Raw genomic sequence first — 13134 nt, 5'->3', positions numbered from 1 at the left:
CTCTTGAGCTCTGAAGAATTTACGCAAGGGACGAAACACGTTGGCTGAGGCCTTTTAAGATATTTGAATAAATAAAAAAGGATTTTTCTTGAAAACAAAGCTCTCTGGACTGATTCTTGGTGCACCGTCTCTTTTCCGAAAAAGAACTGCTATTTATGTTTGAGATTAAATTCTAGCTGTTGCTAAATGTGGATGCTGGTGTGTTGAAGTGAGCTGCTCCCTTTATGTGTAGAAAACCCTGCCCCCTGCAAAATAATGATGTTATATGATGACTTAGTTGAAACAACATGCAAGTGAATTTAATTCAGTTTTAAACTTCACACTTCGCTGTACTGCAGTTTGTTTGCAGTTCTGCAAAGCTTGTAGCATTAAATAGATGATTTGAATAATGGCAAACATTATGTATTTGTATAGCGGTAGCATGTTACACATTTTAAGTACGTAGATGTGTTATTTAATGCTTTGCAAATCAATAAGACATGTTTACCACCTACTTCAAATATTTTCACTTTACTCGTATTATCCGTTTAAACTTGAGCAAACTGTTGCTTAGGGTAGGGAATATCATGAACATCGCGGTCTGCCTCTGAGTAAGAATATAAAAATTCCATGGGCCCCCAAACAGGCTCTAATGGCCTGTATTGTCTGTTGTATGTCACATACTTCCTCCTGTATATTGCACAGTTCTATGTTAGTAAGTACAGGCAATGTAACCTTGAGAGGTCTTGTAAGTATGGTCTACAAAAAATTTCTGTATCTTTCACCATTCTATTATTTTATTTATTTCCAGGATTCTTTCACAGAGATTTGAAACCTGAAAACCTTCTTTGTATGGGACCGGAGCTTGTCAAAATAGCAGACTTTGGACTTGCCCGTGAAACAAGATCTAGACCTCCTTACACTGATTATGTGTCTACAAGATGGTACACCCTGCCAGAAATCTGTTTTGTCCGTTTTGTAGCCATAAGGAATTAACGTATATTACGGACTTGTTTTTTTTATATTCGGCACTTTCAACTTGCATTCAGATCATTCGTGTTCGAGGGTGGAAAATGATTATGCTTTTAGCCAAATCATAAGAAATGCACCAGCTCTTGTTTTTAGTTTTTATATTTTGGACAGTGCTTCTTCTGGCAGTAAATACTAACTCTACTTTTCCATCAGTGTTAACCAAGTACTGGTCACACTTCTCCAGAACACAAGTGACTTAAGGATCTTTGTCTCAGTCATAAGTTGATTAGCTGCAAAGCATATTATTGCAGTTTAGTTTCTTAAATTGCTTAATAGTTAACTTGTCACTCCCTGTATTGTTAGTATTTTTTATTTTGATACCTGGTAGAGAATACAGTGTTACAATGTTCATACTTTGGTCATATTATAGCTCGGGAGATAACACTGTAATAAAAAGCACTGAACTTTCACCCTATAATTCGTTCGGAAATACCCCAAATTCTGGAAAACACACGGGCATGCTTTACCATGCTCTTGCTTTCTTTTCTTCATTATATGCTCTAAACAAACCTAATTAGTGACTTGCCAAAGACTATTAAACTCAATCTTTCTTTGAAATATTTTGCAGTGTGTTTCAACATAAAGCTGTTACCTGCAATCTATATTTATGAAAAATACCTTGTATATCAACTACTTCTGCAGAATTTGAAATTGCACAGTTATGAAATGATAGATATCTGTCCCAAATCTTAAATGTGTACTCTAGCAACCTGCAATTCTGTTACTTCTTTTTGTAATTGTTTCCATGTATTTCTGTTTGATTGTAGGTACAGGGCTCCTGAAGTTCTTTTGCGGTCCACCAACTACAATTCTCCAATCGATATCTGGGCTGTCGGATGCATAATGGCAGAAGTTTACACACTAAGGCCTCTGTTCCCGGGCTCTAGTGAGATTGATACGATATTTAAAATTTGCCAAGTACTGGGAACGCCAAAAAAGGTGATTATGATGAAAGCTCAGATTAGATTATTAAAAAAGTTGTTTAGGTTTTCCACTTCTTGGAAAATGCTAAGGGATGATCAGTAATGTGATCCACTTATTACAGAATGACTGGATAGAGGGATACCTGCTGGCAGGTGCCATGAACTTCCGCTGGCCTCAGTGTGTTCCGAGTAACCTGAAGACTCTAATTCCAAATGCAAGCAGCGAGGCAGTACAACTCATGCGTGATATGCTCCAGTGGGACCCAAGAAAGCGGCCAACAGCCAGTCAGGTTTGCATTATCTGTAATTCTTTCAACCCACAGTGTGCTAGTTATGGTGCTGCTTGTTACCTGATGCAAGCATGTTACTCCACACTGGACAGCAGGAAGTATTTTGCTACATTTGTGACACTGGTTTAATCATCTTCCCCAAGAAAAAAAAAACCTGTTCAGGTCTATCCTCACCAAGAGGGAAACAATTCTGTGCTACATTAGTCATATAATAGGCCTGAAATGCCACTCCGAATTGTCTTTCACATGATACCCAAGATCACTTATAAATACAGGAATTTCAATTAGATGAGCTGTTTTGCTTTCCTCTTAGTGGTATTATTGTGTTTTAAGGATTTCCCTTCGAAGGATTCAAAGTGTACTAGCAGTGAGATGTTTTCTAAGAGTTTGTCTGAGTTACATGAGCAGGTATCTGAAATTTAACCACACAAATGTGTTCAGGTATCCCTTGCTGAAGATCCTGTTGTTCTTACTGAGCTATGCCTTTATTCTGAATTCATTACAAACTCACATGGAAACTCTAGCTTGGTCACAAGACGCCTACAGGCATACGCTGCGGTTTACAAATCTTAAAAATAAATAAATAAACATGTACATTCCAATTTTGAACTGCCTTTGTCACTTCAAGTATGTTGTTTCTTCACTTGTTGATCTTCAGCCACAGCTATATGTTTTAGTGTTCAGCTTGGGTTAATCTTAAGGTTTATAAGACTTGCAGGGAATTTCACCTCAATGTTGCACAGGGGAAAGGCAGATAATCGCTGGGGTGTGTGAGTCCGAGGGCACAACTTTTCTACTCAATTTCAGCTGTTCTTGACCACCTTTTCCATTGTCTTCTCAGGCAGGTCAAACAGAAAGATAAAGCTGGTGAAACGTATGCTTTCTGTTGCCATTCAGCAAGATCTTCTCTACCCCCAGATTCCTGCTCCCTCAAGGCTTTTGTACCTCATATTTCAGTCTACGTAGCTGCAAGTATCCCCCGCCCTGCTCAGAAATGGTGGGAATGACAATTGAAGGAAGGATCATCCAAGGGAGCACAACAATAAATTAGGATAAAATTGTCAGTGGAAGATGAGTCATTCTAGTTAAAAGTGAGAAAAGTATGCTGAGTGGAGTTTTAAATTCTCCAATATTGCAACTATCAAAGATTACTGTAGAGTGGTACTTGCACTCCGAGTTTTTCAATATAGTCTGTGTTATACACTGTAATCAGTGGAGCATGCAGTCTGGGTATCGATCTCTGGTCCACGAACGTATGACTAAGTAATAAGCATCTCCCATGGGTAGGCGTCCCCTCCATGCACAGCGTTGATACAAAGAAATTGAATTATTGCAATTTAAAGAAGGTATGAAAAACAACGCTGGGTTACTAACTCTGATATAACTAAAATATATTCATATGTGAAATGCTATGTGTTATCTGCTCAGAGTGTGAAAAGAACCGCAAGCCCATCGCTGAGCTGGTTGATATGCAGTAAGTGCAATACAGTTTTAATCTTGTTATCTCTGCATTTATCGTGTGCATATGTGTTACCACATGCATCATGCTTCTTCTACCAAGGTACGTGGACCCTGTGTACGAGAAATATCAGTAAATATTTACCAAAGGTCTACCTCGTTTATCAACAGTTCATGCAGAGATAGCAAGGTTGACACCGGATTACACTCGCTGCATGTCAACTGGCTCAGCAATGGGCTTGTGGTTCTTTTTACACTCTGAGCTGTTCGTTTTACACTCTGAGCAGATAACACATAGCAGATCACATATGATTATATTTGAGTTGTTTCAGGGTTGGTAACCCAGTGTTCTTTTTCGTACTTTCTTTAGATTGAATAAGATTCCCCTGATGAAGGGCTCAGGAAGCCCGAAATGCATTGGGCTGATATTTGGATAAGCCTTAATTTGTGTTGAAGGAGTATTGCTCATATGAATTGAAGAAAATTGATAGTATCACACAGACGTATGTTTTAAAAGAAGACCATGAAATAAAGAGGAATCCTTTACGAGAACTAATAATGGTGAATAAGACTGTTTAATTGCAATAATCCAATTTCTTTGGATCAGCGTTGTGCATGAAGGGGACGCCTCTCTGTGGCAGATGCTTGTTATGAATCCTTCCTCATAGCCGAGATGGTACAACTAGAAAACAGTATTGTATTATACTTAGCTTGTAAGGGCTAAAACCATTAATTTTGGTATCAAATTCACATAATGTTAATCTTGATCACCACTCCCCTTAGAGGCTACCTAATTTCAGGTTTTCTACAACACGTCATATGAAGGAAATCTCCTGAGCTCTGCTTAGTTTCTATCAGAAAAACCTAATAATGTTCAGCTATGGTCACTTCTTTACCGAATTGGACTGTTATAAAGCAATTCTTGCCATCATTTGATCAAAACTCAGACTGAACATGTCCGATATATCCAAAAAGGTCTCTTCAGGCCTTGTGGTACTTGTGAAAAGATGCTAGTGAATTTGGAAAATCCCCACATGTATTGTGTGTGTATATACTGTCCACATCCATCTCATAATTTGAAGGACTGTCAAATCTGCCAAACATTTTTCTCTCAAAAACCTTGGACAGAGGGGGTAGGCTGTAAATATGGTTTCAGAAACTCAAAGCCAAGTAAACCTGGATTCTGGGAATGAGTGAGAGAACCTTAGAATCTCGCAAAAAGCCTCATAAGTGATCGTTCTGAAGGCTATTTGTCAAAACATTGTGCTGAAAAAGAACCTCTCAAGCAGGTATCAAAGAAACAGATAAGAGGCCTTCCAAAGACCATTGTCACAGCTTACTCTTCATCGGAGTAAACAGGAGGATGTGCCTTCGGGACACAGGCCAAGATCAGAGCTTGCAACTCAAATAAAAAAGTATCTCTCACATTTACTACAATGTCAACAGTACTTCCGTTGATGACTGAGAATTAGTTGAGGAAACTCACGTCCATGAAATCAGAATTACCGCCATCAACTAAGGTACGAATGGTGAAAACATTGCCTGCATCAACACCTCTCCATATATGGCCACTCTGTCGATGATTCCTTCCATAGTACAATTAAAGGAAGCTGTGACGAAGAAGAACCCCTTGACCACGTTGGATGAAGCCCAAAAAATCTAATTAATCACTGAAAAAGTATTTTTGTGTGCCATTAATGTCTGGACATGCATCACCATGCAAGGATTTGCCTCCACCACCAAGCCAGTTTCTGGACGATCAACATTTCGATGATGAAGAGCCATTTTGTCCTGCATACAGTCCAACAAATCTTCATTTTTAGTTTCAAGAGGAAGATGAGGAATTTATGGAAGGTGAATACTTATTTCTGTCTCTGATTAGACCTCAATAAACATGTTGCTAAGTAAGAACTATTCAGTAGTTTGAGAACTAAGAGCAAGGAATAGATTATCATGAGGAAATGACGCAACTTCCTCAAGCTTTGGTTAAAGATGTAAGGTTTATGTTAGTGGAGTAGTATAAAAGACTCCCAACTACTTCATCAAGGCCTACATTACCCTCAGCAGTCGATGACCCCTATTTAAATGATGATTATGAAGAACAGGAAGTACCATGTGGTCAGGACGTTAGTAGAGTGTGGTGATTTATCTGGCACCTGTTTCCCCACCAACTGCTCCGCCACCAGCAGACTCGCCACCCAAAAAAACTATTTGTTTTTCATGCTCTTAGAAAGAACATCTGAATGATTTCCTCTACCAGTCTCAATCTGATCGTATCTTATATGTTTTTATAGAGCCCTCTCACAAATGTGTGATAGTCATTCAGACAGTGGACTTAATTTGGAAAAAAGGCCTAAAGACCATGAACAATCGATCTACAATTGTCCAAAGTCTGGCCAAAACAATATAAGGCTCCAGATGATTATTTGCCTCTATAGTAGGTTGTACCGGGGCTGACTCTGTAGGGATGCAGGCAGCCCAAAGAAGTTCACAGAATCCTACTACACCCTGTTCTTCTCAGCAGACAGGGAAGGAAGACATTTGGACAACATTGGCAAGAGATTCTCTGCGGTGGCAACAACTACGATGAGGTTAGTCAGTTCCTTGCCGATCCTTTGTCGTTATGACAGGCAGATGTGATTGGACCTTAGTACATATGTAGACTATCTACCAGAAGAGCATTCTGGATTAGGGGTAGCGAGCTTCATCTAATATAATGGCCTGTGCAATGGTTATAGCATCTACTGGATTCAGACAGCTAGCGGGTGCTGCAGTTCTCCATAGGCAGGGCTGACTGAAGTCAATATCTTTCAGACAAGAGCCCCAGAGAAAGATCTTGGCATGCCTTATGATGAAGAAGCACTCTTTGCAAGCATGTGGGTAATGCTTTACAATCTGTCATGGACGACAATGGCACATCAAGGAGACACTGCATCCTCCAGCAGAGAGGCCAGCCCTTGTAGGACGAAAGGCAAGGGTCTGTTTGCATTCAGAGATGGATATTAGTCTTACAGATTCAACCATATCAATACCCTCAACAAGCATACCGGCAATAATATGCACAGCAAAGGTGTAGGGCTCCACCACTTAAAATTGTGCAGTGAAAGCAGGGGACTCATAATAAGGACCCTGACCCAAGACAGTCTTGTGACAAAGACGCCAGTCTCTATGATGCCTTACTAAAGCACTGTTGGAGGTAGAATCACCAATTAGTACAGAATGGGAAGAGTGCCACTGCAGACCTTTGGGTTCTAGACCTTGCAGCATATGGAAAAACTTTGGAATTTGTTCAAAGACCTCCTCATACCTCACCACAAAGTAGATCCCAGATCCACTTTCTGCTACAACTGAAGATTCTGACCCGGGTAATCAATGGAGTTATAGAAGTAGTGCCCCTTTCCCAGTAAAATACCAATTTCTACTCCTACTTCTTTTTAACCCAGAAATAATCCAGAGAATGGAGGCCGATTTTAAATTAGCGAAAACTAAACAACCACTCCAGAAAATAATCATTTTGCATAGTCTCACTACAAGATATCGTTTAGCTCCTAAATTACGAAGACTCCATGACATCATTGGATCTCCAAGATGCTTACTTTCATTTTCCTATACATCCAAAAAAAGGGGGTGTGGCCAAGCTGCCAATCGTGATGGCCGTGAAGCGTTGAAACTCCGCCGGCCTCCTCACAATCCTGCCCATATCCTCACTAACGCACTAATATCCTTACCAGAAAATTGCCTGTATCTGCCTCCGCAGTACTGAAGGACGCCTTCCTGAGTGGAGAAGTGACACGAACGGCGTTGAGGCAAATCAACCGGCCGCCTTGGTGACTGGGTCTACCGTGGCCTGGCCTGGTTTTGACGCGGCAGGACGAGACGATTTTTTTTTTTTTTTTAAGGGAGTCGATGCCAGCCCAGTGAAGAGTGCGGACCCAACTGTGGCTCACAGCTGACTACTGTGCCATACCCGCTGTAGCTGCAGAGCTGCCCTATTGGGGCCTCACTTTGGTGCTTTGACCCCCCTACAACTTGTTGGTGCTGTGCCTCTTTCTATCTTGTCTGCACCACTGTTAAGGACCTGAATATACACCATCCTTTGAGCTGTGCGGCGGGCGATCTCCCAGCAGTAACACTCTAAAGGCATAGTTGTAAACTATCCACGCCACCACTCTGAGTGCGGGCGGTGGCCTTGTTTCTAAACCAGGCAAACTGATATAGCATGCCCACGTTTTGGCTGGTTTTGGCTCGTGGTGTCCCGAAACAGCGCCAGCTAACCTTTGGCAAAACCAAGACTCCTGGTGCTGGCCTGTGCCTGACGACGATGGAACTACTACTGTGGTGCCTGTGGCATGGATGCCCTTATGACAGAGCTGCGAGCTGGCTTTAGAGCAGTAGACGGCCGCTTTGACACCTTAGATAAAAGACTGGACGAGATGGGTGTGTGCCTGGAGCAATATGAACGCAGACTTGACACAGTGGAAGGTAGTGTCTAAGATTTGGAGGGTGGGGTGGCCCAGTTGACCAAGAATGCAAAATGTCCTAGCTAACGTGCAGGAAAGTTTCAATTCTATTAAGGAGGCGGAGGCGAGGATTAGGCTGTCACTTTCTCCATTTATTGTACTCCAGCAGCCCTTAAAAGTATAAACATTTATAAACAAACTCCATTTCCCATGAACACCAGGGAAAATGGAAACAAAAAACGTCCCATTAGTAACTGTCCAATCCCGTGCCAGGACTCCTCATATCCTCCTGTGTTGGCTCTCTATCCTCCTCTTTCTTCCTGTGACACCGCCACAGTCCTTTGCCCGTTATTCCTGCTTGCCAGCCTCGGAACCTACGGTACAAGTAAACCAATTAAGCCTCCAGGAAATAAACTTTATCCAAGTCAATTTACAGCACCGGACAAGGTAGTCATCAGAAAAACCCACACTGCTTACAACAGCAGATATGTGAACACATCATCATAAAGATTTTACTTACCAACAGAACATGGATATTCTGGGAGGGTTCGAATTTAGAACGGGTGGGCTAATCCTCGCCTCTGCCTCCTTAATAGAATTGAAATTTTCCTGCACGTTAGCTAGGAAATTTTGCATTCGTTGTCAGGAGCGGAGGCTTCTGATTAGGCTAGTTTAAAGCTTATCCACCACCAAAGAAGCCAACGATACTACTTGCTTAAAGTAAAATCTTTTGAAGGTGGAGTCCGAGGATCAGTCTGCTGCCTTCAGAATGTCCTCGAGACGAGCCCCCAGGGTAAAAGCCTTGGATGCCATGGCACCTCTTACAGAATGGGCCCCAAAACGGGAAATATCTATACCAGCCTCCTGCATAACCCAGCGTACCCATCTCGCGATAGTAGGGGACGAGACCGCCCGTGTGGTTTCGTAAGAGCAATGAACAACTGCTTAACACCCTGTGGGCTTATGTCTATCGTTGCCACTTCATTAGCTTTTAGAGCGCTAACCACACTTAACTTCGGGACATCCGGGAATGCAGGATATGATACAGTGCGCGAATTGCACTTAGTACGCCTAGAAATGTGAAAAATAACTCCATCTGGAGTAAAGACACGTCCTGTAAGATCTAAGGCTCTCACATCTGAAACCCTGCGACAAGAAATTAAAAATAATAACATCGCGAGCTTCGATGAGATCTGTTTCCTCTGCAAATACTTATTAGAGGGCCACTCTCGGAACAATTTCAGCACCTTGTTCACATCCCACAAAACTGAGTAGCGGGGTCCCGGAGGTACCGATAACCTGACTCCCCGCAACAGTTTACAGACCAAAGGATGTTCACCAACCGGGTGATTATCCACAGGAACATGCCCTGCCGATATTGCAGATTGAAAGGTATTTATCGACCTGTAAGCTAAACCTTCACTTGCCAATGAGGCTAAGAAGTTAAGGACATGGACAACATTCGCCCCCATCGGATCCACTTTTGGTCGCAGACACCAACTACTCCATCGAGCCCAGGCTGAACGATACCTCTTATTGGTGCCGTCCGCCCATGACTTAGCAAGCAGTCTGGAAGCATCCTCCAAAAGGCCCGGGACCTCCCAACGTTGCCAGTAACCCGCCAGGCCATCAGGCGCAGGTGGCCCGCGGCTAGTAGATGGTGAGGATTCCCGTGAGGATCCTTGAGGAGACCAGGATAGAGGGATTGGAAAATCCCAGGAAAGTTCCATCAGAACTGGAAACCAGGCTTGCGATCTCCATATCGGGGTAACCAGCACCAGATCCGCCTGCTGTCTCCTCACCTGGGTCAACATTCTCATGATCATCGCAAAGGGGGGAAATGCATACCCCTTTTCGTTGCTCCAATCCTGCAGGAAAGCATCCACCGCTGACGCTCCCGGGTCCGGGCGCTAGCTGAAATAACGCGTCAGTTGGTCGTCCAGACGAGAGGCAAAGAGGTCCACTGAAAACGGACCCCATCGTGACTGGATTTCCTTGAATACTTTGGGATGAAGCTGCCATAGGCTGGTATCCCTCCAGTGGCGGGAACACCAGTCTGCCACTTGATTGGACGACCCTGGGAGGTGCTCCGCTGAGAGAGATATCCTGTTGGACAGGCAGTACTCCCACAGATTGCGAGCTAGATCGGATAACACCCTAGATCGGGTCCCCCCGAGATGGTTGATGTAGCGCACCGCTGCTACATTGTCCATCTTCAGAAGGACACTGCTTTGAATCCTGTCCTTCGTCCAGCACTTTACCGCAAATGAACCCGCCATCAACTCCAAGCAGTTGATGTGAAGGGCCCTTTCTGCAGATGACCATTTTCCGCCGGTAGAGATCGCGCCGCAACGCGCTCTCCAGCCCGCGCCACTGGCATCGGATTCTATTATCAGATCTGGCTTGGAGCCGAAGATTGCCCGGCCATTCCAAGCCTCCATGTGGTCGATCCACCACTTCAACTCCATTCGTGCCTCCTCTGTGAGGGGAACGACCTGAGAGTAGGTAAGACCCTTGCGGAGGTGGAAGGCCTTGAGCCGCTGAAGGGCCCTGTAGTGGAGGGGCCCCGGGAATATCGCCTGAATGGACGACAACAGAAGTCCTACCACCCTGGCCAGGTGACGTAGCAAAATAGTCGGCCTTGCCAATGTACGTCTCAGCTAGTGTCTGATCTTGGAGAGCTTGCGAGAGGGCAGGAACAAGGTGGCCCCAACCTAGTCTATCATAAACCCAAGGAAATGCATCCTCTGACACGGGAGAAGATCTGACTTGCCCTCGTTGATAACAAACCCCAGCGACTCCAGCAGGTACACTGCTTTCTGAAGGTGGACCATCAACTTCCGTGGACACTGGCTCATAAGGACCATATCGTCCAGATAGATTATCATTCGGATGCCCTCTAAACGGAGACGCTCCACCACCGGCTTCATCACCTTGGTGAAGCACCACGGTGCGTAGGATAGTCCGAAAGGAAGGGAGGTGAACTCGTAAACCTGCAAGCCCCACTGAAACTGCTGAAAACATCTGTGAGCGGCGAAGATGGGGATCGTGTGGTAGGCGTCTTTCAGGTCCAGACGGACCATCCAGTCCCCTTCCTGAAGGAGATCCCTTAGGAGGTGAATGCCCTCCATTTTGAAATGGTATATGAGCCACCCATTAAACTCTTTGAGGTTTATCACCGGACGATAGCCTCCATCCTGCTTCTCCACCAGAAAAATATTGCTGAGGAACCCCGCGGATGTAAGACAGTCTGCGCAATGGCTCCTTTCCGAAGAAGGTCCGCGACCTCGTTGTCTATCAATGCACACTGAGCTGGTGAGAACCTTATAGGTCTGGGTCGAAGGGGCTGTCTGGCAATCCCCAAGTACTCTATTTGGAACTCTCTGACCGTGTGCAAGACCCATGCGTCCGAGGTAAGCAAAGACCAAGCGTGAAGAAAACACTGGAGCCTGCCCCCCAATCTTACCCCCGTCGCATTCTGAACTCTCACCTCTTTGTGGATTGTAGCCTCCGTCTCCTCTGCCACCACAGCGTCGGGGAAAACCCCTGGTGGGGTAGAAGTTCCCAAACTTGTCCGGATCCTGATATTGTCCCCTGTGGGAGTCGCCAGTCTTGTAGGAGGCTCTACTGTAGGGTCTGCCGGTCGAGCGCCCCCTGCCACGACCGGCTGCACCAAAAACACGGGGGTAAAGATACATTTAATTGACGTTTGGGCCTTATCTAGAGAATTGAACGTATTCACAAACTTGCCCAACTCCCTGACGAACGGATCCTCAAAGAGATGACCGTCCGCAATGGGGCCTGCCTCAGATGTAGCCAGTTCCCCCAACTTAGGGTCAATTTTGATGAGAATGGACCTCCGCCTTTCCGTGGAGATAGCCACATTAGCATTCCCCAGAAAGATAATCGCCCTTTGCGCCCAACCGGATAACGTGTCCGGAGAAATTAGGGAACCCGAGGCCTTGGCGTCCTCGGCCATGTCTAGAATTTTTGCCAAAGGCCCCGCCGCGTCCAAGAGTTTATCTTGGCACGCCCTCCAGGAGCGATCAATGCCTTTTTTGGGATCCTTCACGAATTTGGATAAAAAGGTTGACATCTTGGGGTCAATCTCAGGGGTAACGGCGACCTTACCCTCTAATGTAGGCCGCGAGCACTCCGCCCGAAGGCAACTACGGACTTCCGGATCCAAAGACTTACAAAGTCTGGCCGCCATATAGGCCGCCACCTTGGGGGCTGGGACCCATTGTGACGAGCGCGGGTGTAGCAACCCGTCCGGATTAAGCATGTCTGCGCTAAGATCAGAAGAAGACACCTGGGTGGGTTGGGAGGGCCACCACGAGCGCTCCGGCTCCCTATCCCCATCTGACATCTGAGGGGACTCATCCGGATCTACAGTAGTCACCTCATCCGGATCCCCAGAGCCCCCAGCCGGGGTCTCTTCCGATGGTTTAGGAGGTTCAGAGGTCTTAGCATCCAAGAACGCCTTCTTTAAACGCGAAAAGGCATCTGAATCAACCTCCACGTAACCTGGCAAAAATGGTCATCGACCGGTAGGTACATGACCTGCTCCTCCTCCGCCTCTTCTTAATATTCCTGATACTCCATAACAATGTCCAGCAACTCGCTGTTCCGAACTAACAAAGGGGAATACTGTAGGGCAGGACCCTTATAAATGTTGGCCCACACGTAGCAGGGTATAAAAGCACACCGGGACCAAACAGCCTCCAAGCTATGAGGCACAAAGGTAAAACTCTGCCTGGGCCGGTCCCTTGACTGTCACTACCGTCCTACCCGCAGCGCGGGTGTTCAGGCTCCAGGCAGGGGCTCTGAAATTCCCAACTTATGCCTAACGCTGCCGTTTGATAATTGGTGAAAGAGAGTGTAAGCGCTGCAAACGCGCGGTCAAGGACTTCCCCCCGTGGTGCGCCAGTCAGTGCGAGTCGTTTCAGCTGCCGAAGACCCAGAAGCGGAACTCGACGACTTGCGCCCACC

At 45.2% G+C, this 13134-nt stretch overlaps 1 protein-coding gene across 1 annotated transcript in view; it reads left to right on the top strand.

Annotated features, from left to right (window-relative positions):
* The window catches only part of CILK1 (ciliogenesis associated kinase 1), a 412784-nt gene that overhangs the window by 127922 nt on the left and 271728 nt on the right, over positions 1-13134 (top strand). Inside the window, exons 6-8 of the mRNA XM_086926426.1 lie at positions 791-923; positions 1779-1950; positions 2057-2224. Coding sequence (XP_086782552.1) covers positions 791-923; positions 1779-1950; positions 2057-2224 — 473 coding nt within the window. The remainder of the gene's footprint in view (positions 1-790; positions 924-1778; positions 1951-2056; positions 2225-13134) is intronic.

Source organism: Lissotriton vulgaris, chromosome 6 (genome assembly GCF_964263255.1).
Source record: "Lissotriton vulgaris chromosome 6, aLisVul1.2, whole genome shotgun sequence".
Lineage (NCBI taxonomy): Eukaryota > Metazoa > Chordata > Amphibia > Caudata > Salamandridae > Lissotriton > Lissotriton vulgaris.
This window is presented reverse-complemented; position numbering and strand designations above follow the sequence as displayed.